General features: G+C 44.8%; 1 protein-coding gene across 4 annotated transcripts in view; it reads right to left on the bottom strand.

Annotated features, from left to right (window-relative positions):
* Positions 1-26,841, bottom strand: part of LOC140737331 (protein Smaug homolog 1-like) — a 145,401-nt gene that overhangs the window by 83,121 nt on the left and 35,439 nt on the right. For all 4 annotated transcript variants that reach the window (XR_012101106.1, XM_073063765.1, XM_073063767.1 and 1 more), the window contains exon 3: positions 744-1,259. Coding sequence is in view for 3 of the 4 variants with exons in the window: in XM_073063765.1 (XP_072919866.1) it covers positions 744-1,259 (516 nt within the window). In the remaining variant the exon portion in view is untranslated. The remainder of the gene's footprint in view (positions 1-743; positions 1,260-26,841) is intronic.

Genomic DNA, 26,841 nt, shown 5'->3' with positions numbered 1-26,841 from the left:
GCTTTGATATCTTAGTCCCCTTGAAATGAATGCTAACATCACATTTGCCTTCCTCCCCACCGACTCAACCTGCAAATTAACCTCCAGGGAATCCTGCACATGGACAAGTCGACTTGCACTTGCTTCAGGACCGGCCTATTAGGACAGCACTTGTACAAGACATTAATACATAGGAGCAGAATTGGGCCATTTAGCCCATTGATTCTCTTGTCATCCCATCATGGCTGATTTATTACCCCTCTCCTGTCTTCTCCCTGCAACCATGAAGCCCTTACTAATTAAGAACCTGTCAAACTACTGTTTTAAATATATCTATGAAATAGGTGCAAAGTTCACATTTATTAACTAGTACTCAAAATAACAAGTTTATTGTAACAAATTTTATTTATTTATTGAGCTACAGCATGGAATGGCCCCATCTGAGGCTTCAAGCCACACCGCCCAGCAATCCCCCAATTTAACTCCAGGCTAATCACTGGACAGTTTACAATTAACCTACCAACCTAGTATGTTTTTGGACTGCGGGAGGAAACCGGAGCATCCGGAGGAAACCCACAAGCTCACAGAGAAAACATACTAACTCCTCACAGGCAGCAGCAGGAATTGAACACGGATCGCCTGTACTGTAAAGAGTTGTGCTAATCACTACATTACCATGCCACAATGCCGGCAACATTGATTTACGGGGAATTGGGCACAACACTTCTTTGTTAAAAAGTTCAATAATTAGATGTCAACCTTACCTGCACTAGTATTGCTTCCAATGTTGTTGATTGCGGATGGCACTGACACAGACGTATGCAGAGGCAAATGCCCATTCTCACAGGTCATTGGCTTGTCCTGCCAGGCAGGAACAGTCACACACATGCCACTGTCTGCTCGGTTCTGCCACTCATTCAGCTTGTCCTCAACATTCTGTCTTTGATTTTGGTTGTACGCTCCTGTGTAGATAGAGTCTGCCCGCCCAACACCCGATGAGCTGTAGTTGCTTGACATGTGCTCCTCCAGGTGAGTTAGCCATAAGGCCAGGGAACTCCGGTCGTCCAGCGAGGTGGCAGGATGAATTAGTGCATAGGACAGGAGCTGCCTACTCTCTTCTATGAACAGGTTGCTATCGATTGAGTAAGCCAGCACCTTTTGCAGCAGCTTCATGTACTCAGACTTTGCTTCTACATTCCCAGGCTGAAGTAGAGGAAGATGGGAAAGCAGCTGTAGAACAACCTTCTCCTTAGGGTCTTGATGCCACTGACTGATGAAAGCTGTAAAAAATAAAATAAAATGTAGTTACTTAACTTTCCGGAAATAAAACACTTCCTATCAAGTTTACTCTTCTACTCGCCTTCAGATATACTGTACAATCATTTCAGTTACAGCTACAGTGGAGTAGGCCCAGTACATCCCTGGAGAGTAAAGCCTTCCAAACCATTGAGCACATCTACATGAATTGCTACCATAGGAAAGTAGCAGTCATCATCAGAGAACACCTCCACCCAGGCCATGCTCTCTTCTCACTGCTGCCATCAGATAGAAGGTACAAGAGCCTCAGGACTCACACCATCAGATTCCAGAACAGTTGCCACCCCACACCATCAGGCTCTTGAACAAAGGGGATAACTATGCTCACTTGCTCCATCACTGAGATGTTTCCACCACCAAACATCTCACTTTAAAGACTCTTTATCTCGATATCTCACGTTCTTGTTATTTATTGCTATTTATTTATATTTGCATTTGCACAGTTACTGTCTTCTACACTCTGGATGATCTTTCATTGATCCTGTTATAGTTACTATTCTATAGATTTGTTGTGCATGACCACAGGAAAATGAATCTCAGGGTTGTATATGGTGACATACATGTACCTTAATAATAACATTTACTTTGACTTTGAGTTACAACCATCAAGTGCCTGAAACGGCATGGATAACTCCACTCACCTCAATGCTAAACTGACTCCATAACCTCTGGACTCACTTTTACTCTTAGTAATATTTACCTTTTTTATTATTGCCACAACTTTTAAACATTACTTTGTCAGTCTGTTACTTAGTTATTTCATAAATTCTATTGTATTCCTTTATTTTCCTGTAAACACTTGCAAAAAAATGAATCTCAAGGTAGTATATAGCTATAGATATGTATTTTGAACTTTGAAATACATTGTCCATGTGAGTGATCAAAGGTCAGTGGTTACAATGTGAACTCAAACTTTCATCCTGTTGAGGGAAAGGTTATTGTTGAGGGGAAGATTGACAGATAAATGTTGAGCTTTGCTGCATTGCACATTAAACGAGGTTTAAAAAAAAATTATTGAGATACTGCGTGGAATACATCTTTCTGGCCCTTAGAGCTACAATCCCCCCAATTTAATCCTAGCCTAATCATGAGACAATTTACACTGACTTGCCAACCAGTAAAACTTTGGACTGCGGTTGGAAACCATGCGATCACGGGGAGAACATACAAAACCATTACAGGCCATGACAGGAATTGAACCCGGGTCGCTGGTACTGTAAAGCATTGTGCTAACCACTGTGCTACTGTGTCAGTTCAAGGGGTAAAAAGGGCTCAGAAGTAGTGAACATAAGAGGCATGTGTCTCAAGGCCCTTCAACTTGCTCATTGTATTAAATGTACCCTAAATATATCTGTGCAAAAACCTAATTGCTGGAGGGATTTAGAGGTAGCATTGGTGGAGGCAGAGATTGTTGATGTTTCACATTGGGACACTGTATCAGGATTGAGTGTATAGAAGAGATAGGATCCAGGTCAGGAAAGATTGATAGAGACAAATGAGAGGGAGAGGTGGAGACAGTGCCAGAAGCTGGGTGGTGATTGGTGAGACAGCACAGAGCAGTTGCAGAATGTTGAACCTGATAAGAAAGGAAGGCAATGAGTGAAATGAGATTAGAGGGACGATGGAGAAGTGTGTGAGTAAAAGGTAGTTCGTCATGTCTGCCAGCTATGATGCAATGCCACCAGTTGTATCTTCCTCTCCCCGCCCTTTCCCAGGGATCGTGACTCCTTGGTTTTGTCATCACTCCACACTCCTCCCTTCTTGCCCCAGGCACTTTCACTTACAATTGTAGGAGGTTTAACACGAGCCACCACGAACTTAAACCAGGGGTTCCCAACCTTTCTTATGCCATGGACCATCTTTTCAATTGAGGCATAGATTTATATGGGCCTCCTCTAATCTTGTAGATTAGATTCGGTGCTCTTGATTTACCCTTCTCTACATTGATGAGACCAAGTGCAAACTGGGTGAATAAACTCAGCAGGTCGGGCAGCATCCGTTGAAAGGAGCAGTCAATGTTTCGGGCCGAGACCCTTCGTCAGGACTAAACAAGGAGGGGGCAGGGGCCCTATAAAGAAGGTGGGGAGAGGGTGGAATGTGTCAGGTGAAAAACCAATCAGGAAAGATCAAGGGGTGGGGGGAGGGGAAGCTGGGAGGGGATAGGCAGGAGAGGTGAAGAAGGAATGCAAGGGGAAAGAACTATGGGTAGTAGAAGATGGCAGAGTCATGAGAGAGGTGATAGGCAGCTAGAAGAGGAGACAGAGTGAAGGTGGGATGGGGGAAGGGAGAGGGAGGGAATTACCGGAAGTTGGAGAATTCAATGTTCATACCAAGGGGCTGGAGACTACCCATATATATCCATATCCTTCACATTCCCATTCGGATATGTCCATACATGACCTCCTCTACTGCCATGATGAGGCCAAACTTCGGTTGGAGGAACAACATCTCATATACCGTCTGGGTAGTCTCCAGCCCCTTGGTATGAACATCGAATTCTCCAATTTTCGGTAATTCCCTCCCTCTCCCTTCTCCCATCCCACCTTCACTCTGTCTCCTCTTCTAGCTGCCTATCACCTCTCTCATGACTCTGCCTTTTTCTACTACCCATAGTGCTTTCCCCTTGCATTCCTTCTTCACCTCTCCTGCCTATCCCCTCCCTGCTTCCCCCCCCCCCCACCCCTTGATCTTTCCTGATTGGTTTTTCACCTGGCACATTCCACCCTCTCCCCACCTTCTTTATAGGGCCCCTTCCCCCTCCTTCTTTAGTCCTGACGAAGGGTCTCGGCCCGAAACATTGACTGCTGCTTTCAAAGGATGCTGCCGAACCTGCTGAGTTCATCCAGCCTCTTTGTACGCCTTGATTTGACCACAGCATCTGCAGTGTTTTTTGTGTTAATTGGGCGAATATTCTGCCGAGCACCTGCAGACCTATGTACGAGAGCAAACTTGAGTTGCAAATTATAGCACCATTTTAATTTTTCACTCCATGCAACACCAATCTTGGTCTTCCGCTTCTCCACTTCCAGAATGAAGGCCAAACAAGAAATGGCACCTTGAATTTTCACCTGCATAGTCTACAACCCAATAAAATGAAGGATGATTCCTCTAATTTCAGGTAAGCTAACACCTCCTGTTATCTTCTCTCCTCCTGATCTACACAGGCTCTCTCACTGAACCTTTCCTTTTCTCATCCAGCCCCATGTTAGCTGGTTTTCCCCCTCCCCACCTGATTCTATCTGCCTATCGCCCACATACCATTAACTTCCTCCCACTGTTCCCATATACCCAAACTTTCTATCTGGTTTCAGTCATCAGCTTTTCTTATCAGATTCCATCATCTGCCAGCCTCTGTCATTGCCTCTACCCTCCTTCCCCAGCTAGTTATCAACCTCTCATCTAGATTCACCTATCACACTGACAACAAAGATTTTGTTTCCGTAATACTTTTGGGTGTATCTTATGGATTTTATGCAGCTGATCATGAAAATCACCATGAAATTTCCCTATCATGCACCATTTTTAAAAACATTGCCAATATTTGTTATTTCAATTCATAATGCAATCAGAAAAGCTGATTTTTATTGGTCTATGAATCAAACAGGTCATCAACAGGCAATCAAAGAACTTCTAGTGGGACCGGAGAAAATTGCATGGAAGACATTCGAGAATGTTGCTGAAAAATTTCTTGGCAAATACAGAGCACCAAACTACGTGCAGCTGGTTGACAAAATGCTTCAGGCATACAAAACCATCAAGTGTAACATGTCACTAAAGATTAATTTTCTGCATTCCCATTTGCACTTCTTCCCTGTAAATTTTGGTGCTGTCAGTGATGAGCACGGTGAAAGGTTTCACCAGGACATTGCGGTCATGGAGAAACGGTATCAGGGCAACTGGAATCCATCAATGCTTGGCTGATTATTGTTGGACACTTAAGCGTGAAGCTTCAAACACCAAGTATAAACAAAAAAAATCATCAAAAATTTTTTTTAGCTTATTTGAACTATTGCAAAGTATTAGCACTATTATGCAATTAAACACATTATATTCAATAAAAGCTAATTTATTGTTCCTTCAAATTCCTACGTGATCCAAGTGGTCTGAAATTATATTTGTGTTCAGCTTCAAGCAGTCTATCATAAACAAAAAAATTCTGAGGAAGCAACACTTTTGAAAAAAATTGCTATCCAGTGTCACCAGCCAGCTCGTGTGTCCACTTTTAAACTGGTTAGATCCCTCCTCATGCTGTCCTGATGTAGAGGCTTCACCCAAAACATCAGCCACCCTTTTGCCACCCCCCCCCACAAATGCTGCTTGACATGCTGATTTTCTCCAGAAGTTCCCCCCGCTCCAGAGCCCACTATCTGAAGTCTGTTGTATCTCAATCTACAATGGTAATATGTATAACACATTTTACTGGATGCCTATTGGTACGAAGCATTGCCCACAGGTGTAGTAATACCAAATCAAACCAATGACTACTACAAGCACTGAAGAAATGATGCACCCTACCCCATGCTTAGCCATCTTTGTATAGTCTATTACCAACATATGGCAAGAAATTGGCACCAAAAAATCAGTATCAGTAAATATAACATAGAATTAGTGAATACAGTTAACCCATTTAGGATGTTGGTGAATATTGGCAATTCACGTTGAGGCACCTGATGTTGTGTGTTCACTGAGCTTCACAAGTAACTTGCAGATGTTTCATCACCAGTCAAGCTGACATCCTCAGTGTGCAGTTATGTTTCTCTCTGGGAGTGCTTGCATTTATAGAGCCCCCTCTTTCACTTGCAACTGTGCTGACTGGCTGTCCCTTCAGCTGACCTCTGAACTCTACTGGCTCATGCTTCTCTGGCTCTTAGTGGTTCATAGATGGCGTTTATTTCAAAGCAGGTACGAGAATCTTTGAAGTGTGGTTCCCTGCTGATAACTCCATAAACAAATATATCAAAATAGACGCAAATGGCAAAAATGACAGTAGTATAGCGATGTGCTACACACAGCGCTGAAATAACGCCACGCAGTCAGTAAGTCGCTTGGAGACTAGTTTATTCAAACTTTGCGGCGCTGGCATTTAATCCCTAGCGCCTGCCCTCCCCAGGCGGAAATGACATCAGAGGTGCATTACCAAAGTCTCTCCCCGCGCGCGGGCTATTTGTGAGCCGGTTCGCCTGCACAGAAAGTGGGTCGCCACATAACCCCCCCCCCCCAAGAACCGGCGATACACCCCCCAATGTCCACAGTCTGGATCAGCCTCTGTTTGGGAGGTCTGCCTCTGCGCCGCGGTGCCTGAAATTCGACCGGCTGCGCCAAGTCCACGTGAGCTGGTTTGAGTTGGTCCACCGTGAAAACCTCCTCTCTCCCCCCAATGTCCAGAACGTACGTGGACCCGTTGTAGTTGATCACCTTGAATGGCCCCTTGTACGGCTGCTGTAGCGGTGCCCAGTGTCCGCCCTGTCGGACAAACACAAACTTACAGTTCTGCAGGTCTTTGGGTACATGGGTCAGCGTCCGTCCGTGCTGTGAAGTTGGTATGGGGGCCAGGTTGCCGAACCTTTCACGTAGCCTGTCCAGGACTGCTGTGGGTTCTTCCTCTTGCCCCTTTAGGGCTGGTATGAACTCTCCTGGGACGGCCAGGGGCGCGCCGTACACCAACTCGGCCAATGAGGCGTGCAGATCCTCTCTGAGCGCTGTACGAATTCCAAGCAGGACCCAGGGAAGCTCGTCTACCCAGTTAGGTCCTCTCAGGTGGACCATGAGAGCCGACTTCAAGTGACGGTGGAAGCGTTCCACCAGTCCGTTTGACTGTGGGTGGCAGGCAGTAGTGTGGTGTAGCTGCGTTCCCAACAGGCTGGAGGTGAACTGGGCGCCTCTGTCGGAGGTAATATGGGCCGGTATCCCGAAGCGTGCTACTGGCCAGGTTGCGATTAGTGCTCGGGCGCAGGAATCGGCAGATGTGCCAGTGAGCGGGACCGCCACTGGACACCTCGTGAACCGGTCTACCATAGTTAGGAGGTACCGCGCTCCTCGGGACACTGGTAGGGGGCCCACGATATCCACATGAATGTGGTCGAACCTCCGGTGGGTGGGTTTGAACTGCTGCAGCGGGGCTTTAGTGTGCCACTGCACCTTGGCTGTTTGGCACTGCGCTTACGTTCTGACCCATTCACTGACCTGCTTGTGAAGTCCGTGCCACGTGAACTTGCTGGAGACCAGCTGGACGGTTGTCCTGATAGATGGGTGCGCCAAACCGTGTATGGAGTCGAAAACTCGCCACCTCCAGGCTGCCGGGATGATGGGGCGAGGTTGGCCGGTAGCCACGTCGCACAGGAGGGTCCTAGCACCTGGGCCTACGAGAAAGTCCTGCAGCTGCAAACCCGAGACTGCAGTCCTGTAGCTGGGCATCTCGTCGTCTGCCTGCTGTGCCTCCGCCAGTGCTCCATAGTCCACCCCCAGGGACAGGGCCTGGACAGCTGGTCTGGAGAGTGCGTCCGCCACGACGTTGTCCTTTCCCAAGACATGCTGGATGTCCGTCGTGTACTCGAAGATGTAGGACAGATGTCGCTGCTGGCGAGCCAACCAGGGATCGGACACCTTCGTGAACGCAAAGGTCAACGGTTTGTGGTCCGTGAACATGGTGAACGGTCTGCCTTCTAAGAAGTACCTGAAATGCCGGATTGCCAGATACAGTGCCAACAGCTCCCGGTTGAAAGCACTGTACTTGAGTTCGGGTGGTCGTAGGTGCTTGCTGAAGAACGCCAGGGGTTGCCAGTGCCCCTCGATGAGCTGCTCCAGCACCCCACCGACTGCTGTGTCGGATGCGTCCACTGTGAAGGCAATCGGAACGTCCGTCCTGGGGTGTACCAGCATCGCGGCATCTGCCAAGGTTTCCTTGGCTTTAACGAAAGCGGCCGCCTTGTCCCAAGTAATGTCCTTGCCTTTACCCGACATCAGGGTGTACAAAGGGCGCATGATACGAGCTGCTGAGGGGAGGAAACGGTGGTAGAAGTTCACCATACCAACGAACTCCTGCAGGCCTTTGACCGTGTTGGGCTGGGCAAAGTGGCGGATTGCGTCTACCTTGGCAGGCAGAGGTGTTGCCCCGTCTTTGGTAACCCTGTGGCCCAGGAAGTCGATGGTATCGAGACTGAACTGGCATTTGGCCAGGTTGATCGTGAGGCCAAAATCACTCAGGCGGGAGTAGAGCTGGCGGAGGTGGGACAGATGCTCCTGGCGACTACTGCTGGCTATAAGGATGTCGTCCAAATAGATGAACACAAAGTCCAGGTCGCGTCCCACCTCGTCCATTAGCCGCTGGAACGTCTGTGCGGCATTCTTCAGGCCAAACGGCATTCGGAGGAACTCAAACAGGCCGAACAGGGTGATGAGTGCTGTTTTGGGGATGTCTTCAGGGTGCACCGGGATTTGATGGTATCCCCAGATGAGGTCTACTTTGGAAGAGATTCTTGCCCTGTGCAGGTTTGCTGCAAAGTCCTGTACGTGCAGCACGGGGTAGTGGTCTGGAGTGGTAGCCTCGTTCAGTCTGAGGTAGTCGCCGCATGGTCTCCAACCCCCGGCTGCTTTGGGCACCATGTGCAGGGGGGAGGCCCATGGGCTGTCGGACCTCCATACGATCCCCAATTCCTCCATCCTCTTGAACTCCTCCTTTGCCAGGCGGAGCTTTTCCTGGGGGAGCCTTCGTGCGCGGGCGGGGAGGGGTGGTCCCTGGGTCAGAATGTGGTGCTGTACCCCGTGTCTGGGTGTGGCTGCCATGAACTGTGGTGCCAGAATCAATGGAAAGTCCGCCAGGATTCTAGTGAATTCGTTGTCCGACAGCGTGATGGAGTCCAGGTGTGGGGCCGGCAACTTGGCTTCACCCAGGGAGAACGTCTGGCAAGTCTCGGCATGTACCAGTCTTTTCCCTTGCAAGTCGACCAGCAGGCTGTGAGCTCGCAAGAAGTCCGCCCCCAGGAGTGGTTGGGCCACCGTGGAGTCCCACGTGAACCGGCTGGCGCCAAACTGCAGCTACACTGTGCGGGTGCCGTAGGTCCGTATCGTGCTGCCATTTGCAGCCTTCAAGGTGGGTCCCGGCTTCCTGTTGCGGGTGTCGTACCCGTAGGGGGCAAGACACTGATCTCTGCTCCGGTGTCGACCAAGAAGCGGCGTCCCGACTGTTTGTCTCAGACGTACAAGAGGCTGTCCTGGTGGTCAGCTGCCATAGTCATTAGCGGCAGGTGGCCCTGGCCCTTGCAGGGCGGGCGACAATGGCGGGCTTTTGTGCCCCACCGCTGGTGGTAGAAACACCACTGTTCACTGGCCTCCTCACTCCTGCCTCTGTATTGTGTGCGCCCCCCTGCCGGGCCTGGTCTGGTCTGCTGTTGGGCGTGTGGCCTGGTAATCTGACCGACGGACGCCACGCTCTCCCTCTTGGCTTTCCACAGCACGTCTGCCCAGGCCACCACCCTTCGGGGGTTGCTGAAATCTGCGTCGGCCAGCAGCAGATGTATGTCCTCGGACAGTCGCTCTAGGAACGCTTGCTCGAACATGAGGCAGGCCTTGTGTCCATCAGCCAGGGACAGCATCTTGTTCATCAATGCTGACGGCAGTCTGTCTCCCAAACCGTCCAGGTGAAGCAGGCAGGCACCGTGTTCATGCCGTGAGAGGCCAAAGGTCCCAATGAGCAGCGCTTTGAATGCTTCATATTTGCCTTCTTCCGGGGGCAACTGTATGAAATCCGCAACCTGGGCGGCCGTCTCCTGGTCAAGGGCGCTCACCACGTGGTAGTAACACGTGGAATCAGAGGATATCTGCCGAATCTGGAACTGGGCTTCTGCTTGGCTAAACCACACACGTGATCGCAGCGTCCAGAAAGTCGACAGTTTTAGTGAAACTGCATGAACAGATGAAGAGTCGGTCATCTTTGGTCCAAATCCCGTTTGGACCATCGGGGTCACCAATGTAGCGATGTGCTACACACAGCGCTGAAATAATGACACGCAGTCGGTAAGTCATTTGGAGACTAGTTTATTCAAACTTCGTGGCACTGGCATTTAATCCCTAGCGCCCGCCCTCTCCGGGCAGAAATGACATCAGAGGTGCATTACCAAAGTCTCCCCCCGTGCACTGGCTATTTGTGAGCCGGTTCACCTGCGCAGAAAGTGGGTCGCCACAGTAGACACAATTGTGATAATTTACCAAATTTATCTCTATCCACTTTAGGACGAAAAATTAAAAACATCACACACAAAATGCTGAAGACAGGTCAGGCAGCATTTATGGAAATGCTTTGGGCTGAGGCCCTTCAGGACTCAAAAGAGTATTTTCTGCAATGGAAAGGAAACAAAAGGAATGTCTGCCTGTCCATCTATTTATTTATTGAGATACAGTACAGAATAGACCCTTTGAGCTGCAATGCCCAGCAATTTCCCGATTTTACCCTAGACTAATCATGCGACAGTTTACAATGACCACCTAACTCAATCTTTGGACTGTGGGAGGAAACTAGAGCTCCTGGAGGAAACCCACATGGTCACTGGGGAGAATATTACAGGCAGCAGCAAGAATTGAGCCCAGATCACTGTTATAAAGCATTGCGCTGATTGCTACACTACCTGTATATAGGGCCACCTATATACAGCAGGCTTCACAATGACTTGGAGCTACTGAACTTCACTTCTTTATACAATTCATTCTGTTCTTTGGAATGCAAAACTGCGATCGATTTCCACACTAGAGAAGATTTGAAAAGCAACATGGTCATATCAATTTTATAATATTGAATGCTTGAAATGTAATTTTCTTATAATAAAACAAGACCCTTAAGGATGAGACAGAAGGTGTGTGACTAAGTACGGCACAGCACAATGGTGTAGTGGTTAGCACAACACTTTACAGTACCAGTGACCCAGGTTCCATTCCTACCTCGGCCTGTAAGGAGTTTCTCCCTGTGACTGCATGGGTTTCCTCTGGGCGCTCTGGTTTCCTCCCACAGTCCAAAGGTGTATTGGTTGGTAGGTTAATTTGTCATTGTAAATTGTTCCATGATTAGGCTAGGGTTAAATCAAGGAGCTGATTGCCGGGTAGCATGGCTCAAAGGGCCTATTCCACACTGTATTTCAATCAATCAATAAACACGATATATAAATAAATATCTGTTATCTTTCATAAATCAAGTTCAAGCCGAAGGGGTCAAATGTCTTTGTCAGCAGAAACTTACGATTCAAGCTGAACTACAGACCCAATCAGCACTTTCATTCAGACATGTTAAACTGCAAGTTTCAAACAGGCAAGAAGTACGAATGGAAATTCTGTATCCAAATATCAAAGCAGATCTAACAAGCAACAGTACCCCCAGAATCAGTCAAGGTCAGAATGTGGACATCTCTGGTCAAATTGTTTCAAATACATAACTCAGTTACACAGCAGCTTAGTTTGAATTTTAAACAACGATGATACAATGTAGTGGTGTGGGACAATGCGTTGCTTGTAAAGAAATCACAATTAACTTTGTGTGCTTGACTATAATCAATGCACAAAGATCTGCCAGAGTAGAAAAGGTAAAACAACACAATGTATTGGTCAGAATGCAACAACAAAATAGTGTATTCCAGTTAACTGGGACACATCGGGGCCAGTTCATTTTGAGCCATTAAGTGTCTGCCCCAATTAGCCTAAGTTTCATGGAAATAGTTTAAAAAAAAGTATAAAAAAGAGACAAACTACATTTTACAGAATAACAAATTCCTTATTTAAATGAAATACAGAACAAATTAGAGCACTATCAATACTACAGTACTATAAAACTGTATTAGTTCCTAATAGTTAACAACAGAGGCATTCATCAAGTGTACACTACCGTGTTCTTTAGATTGACTATAAATGGACAAAATAACCACAGACACTTAGTGCAGATAATGGACAAACTTCATTCAATGCTACCAGAGATCGCACCCTCCAAATCTTCATTTTCATTGTAACATTCAAGATGACTGAAGATACCTTCAAGTTCTTTGTAGTTCCTAATTTGTCGAAGTAGTGAAATAGTTTCATTTTCTCTCACGGCCGTTTCTGACACCTCCAAGCCTAAGTACTCGAGTCCTCAGAGGGATCAAAAGTGGAAAGAGTGAGCAATTTCAGATTCCTGGGTGTCATTATCTCTAAGGATCTATTCAGGACCCAACATTTTGATGGATCTATGAAGGGGGCACACAGGGACTACATTTCAATAGGAGTTTGAAGAAATGTGGTACGTCATCAAAAACACATGCACAGTTCTACAGATGTACCATGGAGAGCATTCTAACTGGCTGTATCACCAACTGGTATTGGGCGGGGGGGGGGGGGGCTACTGCACAGGATTGAATTAAGCTGCAGAAAGTTGTAAACTCAGTCAGCTCCACTTCTCATGGACACTATCTTACTACTTTTTTTGCATTACTTATTTAATTTGACTAATATATCACACACACTTATAGTTCTTATTATGTGTTGCATTGTACTGCTGCTGCAAAGACAATAAGTTTCACGACATGCGCTGGTGATATTAAACCTGACTCCAAATATGATTTTGTAGTGAACAAAACAGTTCTGAATTGTCTTGCTGTTTATTTCTTGCCAATTATCAGTGACAAAAATCACTGCTTTTTGAACATAAACACACACATACAACTGACGTTAACTAAAAACGGCTCGCTCTAGGCACTTGTCTAACGGCCACACAAGTGCACTCAGCTGGTACTTAGTAGAAACTGTTCAGCGACATTCTCAGCTGGTACTTAGTAGAAACTGTTCAGCGACATTCTCCTGTCCCAGCATAATGTCCCAAATAAATGAAGTGAAACCCGGATATTTTCAATTAAGTTTTCTGTTATTTAAGAGTTGCCCAAGACAAGTGGTTGCCCCAATTAACTGATGGCTCAATTAAGCAGAATCCACTGTATTTGCTTTACACGTTCCCTCAGGACATCCCAAAGCACTTTACAGGAAATGAGCTCTTCTACATTGGATCAAGACAGGCCTGTTTTTAACACACATCAAGCTCCCCAAAACAGGAATGGATAGGTTAATCAAGACATATCCCAAAGCCCAATTAGATGAACTACAAAAAGGATCTCCAGTCAGGAGAAACACCCTCTGCATTGTCTCCTCTGTATCCACTGCACGACCTCAAGTTCTTACAGACCCACTTTCTAAACAGTGGAAGTTCTAAACTAGGCTAAGTAAATTGCTGTTTCCCAAGAAATCATCTTTCCTAAGCAGGCAAACACTTTACACAATATTTCAGGTAGCGTTTTGAATACAAATAATGCTAAGATTTCTTATTCAAACAATCAACCCACTTTTACTGGAAAGGCCTTCTCATTCATACTTGCTTTCAGGGTGAATTTGAATATTTCCTCACAGTACTTCACTTGCCACCATTTCATCCAGGCACCCCACTGTTATCCTCCAAGTGGACCACAACCTTGTGTGCCTCAGTGACCAGAGAACTATGTTGGCTGGAGTCAAGGCTTTATGCTTTGGCTGTTGGTAGGGTCATCCATGTCAAACAGGTCAAAGGGTAGAGGCCAGACTAAGAGTGGCCTACTGGTCATCAGGTTCAGGGCTAACAATCCTGACTGGTTAAAAACTCCCCCCCCCACACACAGAAAGAACAACAAACAATCCTTCTGCATCTACAAACCAACACATACAAACAAGCTGGATGAACTCAACAGGTCGAGCAGCCTCCGTTGAAATGAGCAGTCAACATTTCGGGCCAAGACCCTTTGTCAGGACTGAAGGAGGGGGCAGGGGCCCCATAAAGAAGGTGGGGGGAGGGTTCTGCATCCTTCTGCATTGGAGTGCGATGGTATTCCTGAGTCTCCACCTGGGAACTGCATGGCTGACAGTGGTGAAAAATCTAGAAGAAGAAACCCTTCCTTAGTTGTCATCTTCTGGATGGACCACTAAAGTATATACTTCATTTCTTTTTATGTATTTTATGTTTGTTTTTCATCCTGAATGTGATTCTGGAACCACTGGAGCCTGTGATTTACAGTTTGTAGATAGCTTGGCTATTTTAGTGCACTGCAGCCTGGGAGGCAGAGGCAGCGTGTGGGAACCTTGTGGCGAGAAGACTGCAAGACAGGGCGTGCGCCAATGCTTGACTCCATTTTGCCAATTCTAGCTTCCTTTATTTGCGACTGAAGCAACGAGGGAGACTGAAACAGTAAGATGAGTGCTGGCTGCTGCCTTTTAAAAAAATCGGTGGGGGCTCGCTCGCTGCTGGAGAGAATATTACCCAGGTTTTCTACACTTTGGATATGGATTATAGACCTCCACCACCCCAACCCTTTTAGTATTTTTCACCTGATCTTTCTCTTTTTTTTTAAGTGTGTGGGGTCAATGTACCTGTTCCATTTTTGTTCGTATTTTTTTTGCCGGGGGGGGGGTGGAGTTTGGGCATTGACGATCATACTGCTGATCTTTTCTTTCTTGGCTTCGTGGCTATCAGGAGAAGAAGAGTTTCAGAGTTGTATACTTTCATAATAAATGAACCTTTGAAATAACAAATCCCATACCTTGTCCACTTTTTAATTGGTGCAGAGCTGTTCATGTTGGAAATCACAGTTTTTATTAATAATATTTTTTATAAGATTTGCACTTTATAACAAAGTCATGTACTTTGCACACACTGACAGAAAATTGTATAGCAGCTCAACTGATGGTTTATCATCTTTCTCAGTTTTTGATTGGCTAGGTATTCGCAAAATACCCACAGGATGTAACTGCTTTAATTATATAGCCTATTAACTAATTTGTCTATAAGGAACTTCTTTCAGCTGATTTATAAAAGTGATAGATCTTTCAGAAGCAGCATTTTGGCTTTCTTTATTCTTTTGTCTTACACCCCTTAGCATTATTTCTCAGTTCATTATTTAGTTTGCTTTGTATTTGTATGTATGTTTGTACTCCAAAATAAACAGAAATCTTGGAATTAAAACTGCTTGTCATTCTTGACTCTCTGAAGAACTCCATGGATCAGGAGTTAAATGGAGATCCATAAATGTCTTTGTTATTTATTGCGAAACAACCCTTCCTTCGATCTGTGCCACCCAGCAAACTCCTGATTTAATCCTAGCCTAATCACAGGACAATTTACAATGACAAATTAACCTACCAACTGGTAGCTCTTTGGACTATGGGAGAAAACCCAAGCACTGAAGGAAACTCACACGGTCACAGGGAGAACATACAATGCGTTGGGGATTGAATTGGTACTGGTACTGTGAATTGATGTGCTAACCACTATACTACTGTACCACCCACTTGACAACTGAACAATAAAGTCTGACCCTCTCTTGCACACAGGTAATCCCCTGGAAAACCAGGCGTTCCCAACCTGAGGTCCACGTACCCCTCAATTAATGATAGGGATCCACAGCATAAAAACGGTTGGAAACCTTTGCTCATATGGAGAGGGGGCTCCATATAAAAGATTTCAATGGTTGAAAACAGATAGAAGAAATTAAATTTATCAAATACAAAAAGGAGAAAGGATTGCCACCATGAAGCAGGATCAGTAAAATCTGAATTTTAAAACACCAATGTATCATATACCAATGTCAAAAGATAAAAATAACTGAAGATAAGTCTATGTGCATATAGACTTTTAAGTGGAATGAAAAGCAATTACATTTTCTGCAATAGACAAGTTTTAAAGACATTCTAGAGAGAGTACAGCATAAATTAGAGATAAATATATCATTTTAAGTGCTATGATACAATATGCAATTGGACCAATCAGTGACAGGCACAGCAAGTAAAGAAAAATCATGCTTGGAAAAAAGTTTCAAAAGTACCGACACAATTTTAGCAGAAATGCTGGAAACACTCAGCAGGTTAGACAAAGATGATACCTAGTTTGAAGAACCTTATTTCCAGTATTTTGTTTCAGACTTCCAGCATCTACAGGATACTTGCTATTGTGCAGGAAGATAGTACCTTTCACTGAAAATCAGATTTGCAGGAATACTTTAATCAAATATTTAATCAAAGAGACCATGATCACAAAATTTACAAAAGTCTAGCTTCAGTAACCAGATCTGTACATTAGTATAGACACACACAATCCTGATGAAGGGTCTCAGCCCAAAATATCGACTGTACTCTTTTCCATAGCTGCTGCCTGGCCTGCTGAGTTCCTCCAGAATTTTGTGTGTGTGTTGCTTAAATTTCAAACATTTGCAGATTTTCTCAATACATTAGGACACTTGCTTTTACCATTTAATATTGGCTCAATAGCTGCGAGCCTGGTATTTTCCTGCAAGAAAATAAATTTCACTGTAGTATATGTGCTGTCATTGGAAAGCAGCATCCATCATCAGAGACCCCCATCACCCAGGTCATACTCTCTTCTCGCTGCTGCCATCAGGTAGAAGGTACAAGAGTCTCAGGACTCACACCAACAGGTTCAAGAACAGTTACTATGCCACAACCATCAGGCTCTTGAACAAAAGGGGTTAACTAAACTCACTTGCCCATCCATTGAGATGTTCCTACAACTAATGATCTCACTTTAAAGACTATCTCATGTTCTTCTTATTTACTTGCTGTTTATTTATATTTGCATTTGCAGTTTGTTGCCTTCTGCATTCTGATTGATCTTCCATTAATCCTGTTATAGTTACTATTTTGTAGATTTGCTGAGTACGCCCACAGAAAAATCTCAGGTTTGTATACGGTGACATACACGTACTTCGATACACACACTAAATTCTCTTTGAACTTTAAAAATTCATTATTTTGCGCAATAAGTCACCTTAATGCACAATCTTTAACAAAACCCAAAATGGTTCAATGATCCATTTAATATCAAAGAATGTACACAGTATACAACGTGAAATTCTTACTCTTCGCATTCATTCACAAAACAGAAGAAAACCCCAAATAATAAATGACAGAAAAACGTCGGAACCCCAAAGCCCCTTTTCCCCTTCCCATGCTCAAGCAGCAGAAAAGTATCAAACCTCCCCCTTCCCCCACTTATTCTCTCACATCCCAATATCTCTGGAGAACCCCAATACAACTTAATAAATCTACAGACATATTGATCTTCATCGACACATTAGATGTTACCTGCCTTTATAGGCAGTGACAATAGTGAATAAATTTAAAATTTAGAGCAGGGATTAATGGTAGGCGTCCAAGGCATAAAAAAGTTAGGAACCCCTGATCTGGAGGGTCGATTTTGTGTTTAAAATACCTAGGCACATAACATTTGTGGAGAAATGGACTTGAGGTACAGATTGACCATAAACTAACAATTCTACAGCAGGCTTTAATGGATAATCTAATGTGTCAATCACAAACTATAATCTACAAGGAATGGAGCTACAGTTCCTTTGCAACCTGTATGTTTTTAAGTAGGGGACAGACACTTCAATCTTCAGATAAGGTACTGTTAATGTGGCTCAGTTTTAGTGACAAAGTCTATATGGTGGCTCTTTACTAAATGTCTTCTGGAAGCCTATATGTACACCAACAGCATTTTCCCTGATTGCCCTGTTAAATTAAAGAGTTCTGCCTTTAACAAACCCACACCAACTTTCTCTAAACAGCCAATGTTTGTCTGAGCCAGTGCCGATTGTAGAGGCTTTCAGTCGCCATCTCTAAATTGACTGACTATGAGCAGTGAGTCATAGAGCAGGACAGCACAGAAACAGGCCCTGCAGCCCATCTAGTCCCTGTCAAACTATTATGTTGCCAATTGCCATCGACCTCACCTGAACCATAGCACTTCATACCTCTCTCATCCACTCCTCTATCCAAATTTCTCTAAAATGTTGAAATCTATCCTGAATCCACCATATCTACTGGCATCTTGTTCCACCCTCTCACTACACTGTGAGTGAAGTTCCTCCCCAGGTTCCTCTGAAATATTTCACCTTTCACTCTTAACCTTTCACCTCTACTTCTAGTTTCATTGAACTTCAGTAGAAGAAGCCCACTTGCATTTACCCTATCTATACCCTCAGTTCCATTTACCTTTACGGGTCTACCTTCTATAATCCGGCACTATTGGGACCTGAGGAGTGCAGGATTAGTGAAAATGCCAAATTACAGAAGGATCATATTAAGCAATAGCTAACCGCCTCATCATACCTTTAAAATATCATGTAAATCAGTGCAAGTTAGATAATAATGAAACAGAAATATTAAATGAGTAGCAAGTGAAATTTTAATAAAGTAATATACTGTACAGGCACAGATAAAATAAAGAGTACAGGTAAACGTACAGGAATTAACTTACACAGAACAGTTGAGCACTTCCGCTTCTAAAGTGAGACGTTTAATATACCTTCAGGCAAAGTTACACGTCCGCAAGTGTGGGGTTGTCAGGATCATCAACATTTACATCTTGAAAAATGAGTGAAGCATCAGGAACTGGGTGAGCAGAAGCAGAAGTCGGAGAAAGGAGGTCTTCTATATGCCACATTTCACACGACTGCAAGATGGCCAGGGATTCGGCGCTGGGCTCTTCCCTCTTCACTTGCAGTTACTGAGGGAATCCTCGTTAGTTTCTTTTCCTCCACTTAGTAATATGCTTAAATTGAGCAGGTCGCCACGTCTGATCTGAGGTTGTAGGCAGAAGAGAAAGGAGCACCAGCCGGGCGATGCCAGCAGGCGGGTAAGAAGGCTGTGTGCCAGCTCCCCCACCGCTGGTGGGTGAGATAGGTGGGAGCTGGGTGGCCGCACCTCATGCAAATGATATTAATAAATGCAGGAAAACAAGCAGGAATCACTTGTCTGTGCTTACAAGAGCGCACCAACATGTGAACAGATCTAGCGCAATCAAAACAATGCACAGCAGATTGGTACAGTGGCCCAGGAAATTTGAAATTACAATTGCGCAGAAAGTTTGAAATCAGTGCCAGATTACCGAAGGAACCAGACTACAGGTAGTCGGATTAGTGAAGGTCGACTATCAACTTTCCCCTTATTCTCCATGGTTTAATCCACAACCCATTTTAATTTATTTATACAGAAGTCGCAGGAGGTGACTGGTCCTTCTGGTTCAACAACCCTACACTGCCCTTCTCTGGGACTAATTATCCTACTAACCCATGAGTCTTTGCAATGTGGAAGGAAACCAGAGCACCCAAAGGAGACATACTGTGTTGGGGGAGAACGGACTTCACTTGCTACTCCTCCCAGACAGTGGTAGAATTTAACCCAGGTTTCTGGCATTGTACTAGTGTTACTCTAAACACTACTGTATCACCCCCAACCTTTTTTGTAGAAGTCAATATACAATTTTCCAATGCTTGAGCAATGCTCTGAACCTATGGATGTTTCAAAGATTATCACTACAGCCTTTTCATTTTAGCCAAGACCAGATAATTTACCCATTCTGCAGTTACATTTTCTAGTAACCACCATGAAATTTTAGCCCATCTTGAATTTCAACAGCACCTTCCTTTGTCAAGATTACAGCAACACCATCTTCCTAGGGAAAGACACAGTGCTCATTTAGTACCTCAGTTATGCCCTTTGCCTCTAAGAAGATTTCCTTACTTGTAATTTGCAAAACCCTCAAAGGTTAGCACTTAACACAGTGTAATTTGATATCTATCAAGTACTTGCTAAATCTTGCACAATGGAAATACTGGCAGAAATTTCAGCCGTAACATGTCAGATCAGTTTGAGAATCAGAATCAGGTTTAATAATATCACCGGCATATATCATGAAATTTGTCAACTTAACAGCAGCAGTACAATGCAATACATGATAATATAGAAAGAAAAATAAAGGAATTACAGTAACTATATGAAAATTACATAGTTAAATTAAAAATAGAGTAAAATGGAAAAAGTAGTGAGGTAGTGTTCATGGGTTCAATGTCCATTTAGGAATCAGATAGCAGAGAGGAAGAAGCTGTTCCAGAATCACTGAGCGTATGCCTTCAGGCTTCTGTACCTCCTTGCTGACGGTATCATTGAGAAAAGGGAATGACCTGGGTGATGGGGATCCTAACGATGGATGGCGCCTTTCTGAGGCATCGTTCTTTGAAGATGTCCTGGATACCATGGAGACTAGTACCCATGACGGAGCTAACTAATTTTACAACTATCTGTAGCTTCTTTCAATCCTGCATCCACAACCCCCATACCAGTGATGCACCCAGTTAGAATGCTCTCCAAGGTACATCTGTAGAAGTTTTGAGTGTTTTAGGTGGCACACCAAATCTCCTCAATCTCCTAATGAAATATAGCTGCTGTCATGCCTTCTTTATAGCTGCATCAGTGTTGGGTCTTCAGAAATGTTGGTGTCCAGGAACTATAAGAATCCAGGACTGTCAGCTGTGTGCATACATCTACTGATGCTTCTGGACACATCATCAGTGATGTTCGTGGAATCATCGGGTGTTTCGGATCTTTCTACATCATACACCCTTCTCCAGGTGACCCAGCCGGGGCTGATCAGACCCCAGCTTGTGTCCAGATGGCTAGCTACACATGACTCCATGGCTCCCCTCTCTTGAGCCACAGCTACCTTGAGGCCCTCTCTACCGCATCAGTGGCACTGCGGATGGCTCTCCTCTTCCTCTCTCCCTCGATGCCCAAATTGCTGTAGGCTCTGGCTAAGGAACGGGCTGCGAATCCCCTACAACCAACTTAACATGATTGTTGTCATGGCTTGCAGCTTCCTTTTGACCCCTCCCTTCGCTATCGCCTCCAGAATTTGGTTGACATCTTCTTCAAACTGTTTTCACAGTGACGTCATGTTAGCTGCAGGCCATTTGATCTGCCTCCTGTTAGAATTGATGTTAGAGGGATCAGTTTGCAACACCTGGAGGTTCCGGGCACTATGGGGTGATTCCAGGCCTGGCACCTCCTCCGTCTCACCAGGTTGGACACCTGCTGCTCCTGCTCCCGTCAGACACTTCATCCTCGCTTGGTGGATCTTCAAGCCGTAATCGTTCTTGCCAATTTTGCCACATGCACACTGCTTGCTCATAGTCATTTGTCCATTTCCTGGGTCCGTTGCCGTCGTGTCTGTCCAACTGGGGTGCTCATCCTCCTCCTCCTCCCCTCTCGGGTACCCCCGGGTGTATCTTTCCCTTAGAATCATTGTAGCTCTTGCAGGGGTCCTCCTCTCAGAGGACAGATTGGGTTGCCAGCCCGTTCTGCTCTGGTTGCCGTCTCTCCGAGCTGTCACTGACTCTCCAGTCGTCACCAAAACTATAATGGCTGAAGCAATTAATCCCATGACCTATTAACACAATATACTAAACTAAAATATATATTTGTTTCTTTCATCTTTTCCTTTTTCAATTTCTTTTATTTCTTTTATCAATTTTTTTGGCCCCAAGGTGGCACAGTAGTATAGTGGTTAGCACAACGCTTTACGATACGAGCGATCCAGGTTCAATTCCCGCTGTTGTCTACAAAGGGTTTGTACCTTCTCCCTGTGACCACATGGGTTGCCTCCAGGTACTGTTGTTTGCTTCCAAAGTCCAAAGACAGACTGGTTGGTAGGTTAATTGGTCATTGTAAATTGTCCCGTGATTAGGCCAGGATTAAATTGGAGATTGCTAGGCAGCATGGCTCGAAGGGCCCAAAGGGCCTATTCAGCACTGTACATCAATAAATAAGATTTCATCCCAAATGCCAGTCCTTATACACTTTCACCACCCTAATCAGGAAGGCCTCAGGCATTCCAATACTTCCATCCAGCACATTAAGAGCACGATAGCACCTTTACTTTCTAATTAATCAGTATACATTCTGCATGTCACCTAAAACTTTGAGGAACTTCTATAGATGCACGGTGGAGAGCATCCAGACTGGTTGCCTCACGGCCTGGTATGGAAACACCAATGCCCAAGAATGGAAAAGGCTGCAGAAAGTAGTTGGTACAGCCCATCACAGGCAAAGCCATCCTACCTTTGAACACATTTGCAAGGATTCTGCTACAAGAAAGCAGCATCCATCCTTAAGTATCTCCACCAGGCCTTGCTCTCTTCTCACTGTTGCCATCAGGAACATGGTACATGAGCCTTAGCTCCCACACCACCGGGTTCAAGAACGCTTAAAACCCTACAACCATCATGCTCTTGAAATGGTGTGGATAACTTCACTTATGTTCTTTGTGTTATGTATTTACATATTTATCTTATTTTGTATTTTGTACATTGCTGTTTGTCAGTCTTTGTGTGTAATTTTCCCATTAATTCTATTGGGTTTTTTGTTCCATTTTGAATGTTCACAAAAATCTCATGGTGACATATGTACTTCAATAATAAATTTACTTTGATCTCATGACTTTATTAATACCAATACAGTAAAGTTCAGTTAATAACAAAACTACATATTACAATTTCCTGAGCTTTGTGGACCAAAGGGCCTGTTTTTATGCTGTAGGTTTTTCTATGTTTTCTATCATTCCCTGGCCTCTCACAGCCTCATCTTCACCAAGTATCCAGTCCCTATGGACTTCCACCATCCCAATCAGAAAGATCTTGGGGCTCTCCATTCCTTTCTGTAATGTGGATCTAACCAATTCCCATCTACTAATGACCAGGAATTTGTGGTCTTGCTGAAAAACAATATAAAGAACACGAACTGCAGAGTCACGGAAAGTGAAGCTGCAGCCACAGCCACGGAGTCCATTCAGTGCTGAGGCGAGTGAACAGTGACGGCTCCTCCGTAGAGATCATTTAGAGCACCAAATTTAGAAACATAGAAACGTAGAAAGCCTACAGCACAATACAGGCCCTTCGGCCCACAAAGTGGTGCCGAACATGTCCCTACCTCAGAAATTACTAAGGGTTACCCATAGCCCTCTATTTTCTAAGCTCCATGTACCTATCCAAAAGTCTCTTAACAGACCCTATCGTATCCGCCTCCACCACCGTTGCCAGCAGCCCATTCCACGCACTCACCACTCTGAGTAAAAAACCTACCCCTGACATCTCCTCTGTACTAACTCCCCAGCACCTTAAACCTGTGTCCTCTTGTGGTAACCATTTCAGCCCTGGGAAAAAGCCTATGACTATCCACACGATCAATGCCTCTCCTCTGCTTATGCACCTCTATCAGATCACCTCTCATCCTCTGTCGCTCCAAGGAGAAAAGGCCGAGTTCACTCAACCTATTCTCATAAGGCATGCTCCCCAATCCAGACAACATCCTTGAAAATCTCCTCTGCACCCTTTCTATGGCTTCCACATCTTTCCTGTAGTGAGACAACCAGAAGTGAGCGCAGTACACCAAGTGGGGTCTGACCAGGGTGCTATATAGCTGCAAAATTACTTCTCGGCTCCTAAATTCAATTCCACAATTGATGAACGCTAATAAACCATACGCCTTCTTAACCACAGAGTCAACCTGCGCAGCTGCTTTGAGCGCCCTATGAACTACGACCCCAAGATCCCTCTGATGCTCCACAATGCCAGGAGTCTAACCATTAATACTATATTCTGCCATCATATTTGACCTACCAAAATGAACCACTTCACACTTATCTGGGTTGAAATTAATCCGCCACTTCAGTCCAGTTTTGCATCCTATCAATGTCCCGCTGTAACCTCTGACAGCCCTCCACACTATCCACAACACCTCCAATCTTTGTGTCATCAGCAAACTTACTAACCCATCCCTGCACTTCCTCATCCAGGTCATTTATAAAAATTATGAAGAATAAGGGTCCTAGAAAAGCTCCCTGAGGCACCCCACTGGTGACTGATCTCCATGCAGAATATGACCCATCTACAACCACTCTTTGCCTTTTGTGGGCAAGCCAGTTCTGGATCCACAGAGCAATGTCCCCTTGGATCCCATGCCTCCTTACTTTCAAATTTCTGGATGTTTACCTGGTGAAGAATCTCACAGTCCCTCAACACCAGCTCCATAGCCAAGGAAGCCCAGCAGCATCTCTATTTTCTGTGAAGGCTGAGAAAAGTCCATCTCCCACCCTCCATCCTCACCACATTCTACAGACGATGTATCGAGAGCATCCTGAGCAGCTGCACCACTGCCTGGTTCGGAAATTGCACCATCTCGGATCGCAAGACCCTGCAGCGGATAGTGAGGTCAGCTGAGAAGATCATTGGGGTCTCTCTTCCGGCTATTACAGACATTTACACCACACGCTGCACCCGCAAAGCTAACAGCATTATGAAGGACCCCACACACCACTCACACTAACTCTTCTCCCTCCTGCCATCTGGCAAAAGGTACCAAAGCATTCAGGCTCTCACAACCAGACTGCGCAACAGTTTCTTCCCCCAAGCCATCAGACTCCTCAATACCCAGAGTCTAGACTGACATCTACATCATTTATTATATTGTAATGTCAGCCTAACATCAGTAGTGGGGAAGATGCTAGAGTCCATTATTAAAGATGAAATAGTGGCATATCTAGATAGCAGTGATAGGATTGGGCCGAGCCAGCATGGATTTACCAAGGGCAAATCATGCTTGACTAATCTATTGGAGTTTTTCGAAGATGTAACCAGGAAGTTAGACAACGGAGATCCAGTGGATGTAGTGTACCTCGATTTTCAGAAGGCATTTGATAAGGTCCCACATAGGAGATTGGTGGGTAAAATCAGAGATGGCATTGGGGGGGAAGATACTGACATGGATAGAAAACTGGTTGGCCGATAGAAAGCAAAGGTTAACGGTGAATGGGTGTTTCTTGGAATGGCAGGTGGTGACTAGTGGGGTGCCACAGGGCTCGGTATTGGGACCACAGCTGTTTATGATTTACATCAACGATTTAGATGAAGGCATTGAGAATAACATCAGCAAGTTTGCTGATGATACTAAGCTGGGTGGCAGTGTGACATGTGATGAGGATGTTAGGAGAATTCAGGGTGACTTGGATAGGCTGAGTAAGTGGGCAGATGACGTTTAATGTGAATAAGTGTGAGGTTATTCACTTTGGGAGTAAGAACAGGAAGGCAGATTATTATCTGAATGGTAAGGGTAAGGGAGTTAGGTAAGGGAGAAATACAAAGAGATCGAGGAGTCCTTGTTCATCAGTCACTGAAGGTGAATGAGCAAGTGCAGCAGGCAGTGAAGAAGGATAATGGAATGTTGGCCTTTATTACAAAGGGAATTGAGTACAAGAGCAAGGAAATCCTTTTGCATTTGTACAGGGCCCTGTTGAGACCACACCTGGAGTATTGTGTACAGTTTTGGTCTCCAGGCTTAAGGAAGGACATCCTGGCTGTAGAGGAAGTGCAGCGTAGATTCACGAGGTTAATTCCTGGGATGTCTGGACTGTCTTACGCAGAGAGGTTAGAGAGACTGGGCTTGTACTTGCTGGAATTAAGGAGATTGAGAGGGGATCTGATTGCAACATATAAGATTATTACGGGATTGGACAAGATAGAGGCAGGAAATATGTTCCAGATGCTGGGAGAGTCCAGTACCAGAGGGCATGGTTTGAGAATAAGGGGTAGGTCATTTAGGACAGAGTTAAGGAAAAACTTCTTCTCCCAGAGAGTTGTGGGGGTCTGGAATGCACTGCCTCGGAAGGCAGTGGAGGCCAATTCTCTGGATGCTTTCAAGAAGGAGCTAGATAGGTATCTTATGGATAGGGGAATCAAGGGATATGGGGACAAGGCAGGAACCGGGTATTGATAGTAGATGATCAGCCATGATCTCAGAATGGCGGTGTAGGCTCAAAGGGCCGAATGGTCTACTTCTGCACCTATTGTCTATTGTAATTTGTCCTCTGCTGTGCCTATTACTCTTCTCAGTCATAAGCTGCATCTTCATTGAAAACTGTTCATGGAAGACAGCAGCCATGTAAAAGAAAATTGTTAAAACCACTTTCATAATAAAAACCTGCAATCCTGAAAATTACTGACGAATGACCATGTAAATACTTGTAACAACCTTCTAAACTTTCAGAGATAAAAAATATCCTGCTGCTTAAAAAAAGGAGTGATGAGTAATAGAGAAACATACAATTATCCTCTTCAGCATAAAAAAAGACCAGTAATTGATGCAATTCTATGGGAATCTGGGGTCCTCGCTCATGTCAAGCAGTTAATATGCTAATAGCAATTGTAGGTAATAAGTAGTTACGAAGGAAATCTAGTCTCCATCACAAGTACCAGAGTGTAAAATTAAGTAAAAATGCTTAACTCACTGCCAATTTCAAGTCCACATATAGGGTGGTGTTGGTTTATAATTTGGGCATCATTGGAACAGGAGTTATAGAACATACAACAGTACAGCACAGGAACAGGCAGCATCCTGGTGAACCTTCCCTGCACCCTCTCCAACGGCTCAACATCCTTCCTATATTGACGCGACTTCAACTGTATGCAATACTCCAAATGTGGCCTAACCAGAGTTGCATAAAGCTATGACAGCAACACAATCTCCTGACTTTTGAACTCAATGCCTTAACTAATAAAAGTGAGCATTCCATAAGCCTTCTTACCACCCTATCGATCTGCGTAGCCACTTTCAAGGAGCTAAGAACTTGGACCTCAAGAGCTCTCTGCTCAGCAACACTGTTAAGGATCTGTG

Source organism: Hemitrygon akajei, chromosome 12, assembly GCF_048418815.1.
Source record: "Hemitrygon akajei chromosome 12, sHemAka1.3, whole genome shotgun sequence".
In the NCBI taxonomy this organism is placed as follows: Eukaryota; Metazoa; Chordata; class Chondrichthyes; order Myliobatiformes; family Dasyatidae; genus Hemitrygon; species Hemitrygon akajei.
This window is presented reverse-complemented; position numbering and strand designations above follow the sequence as displayed.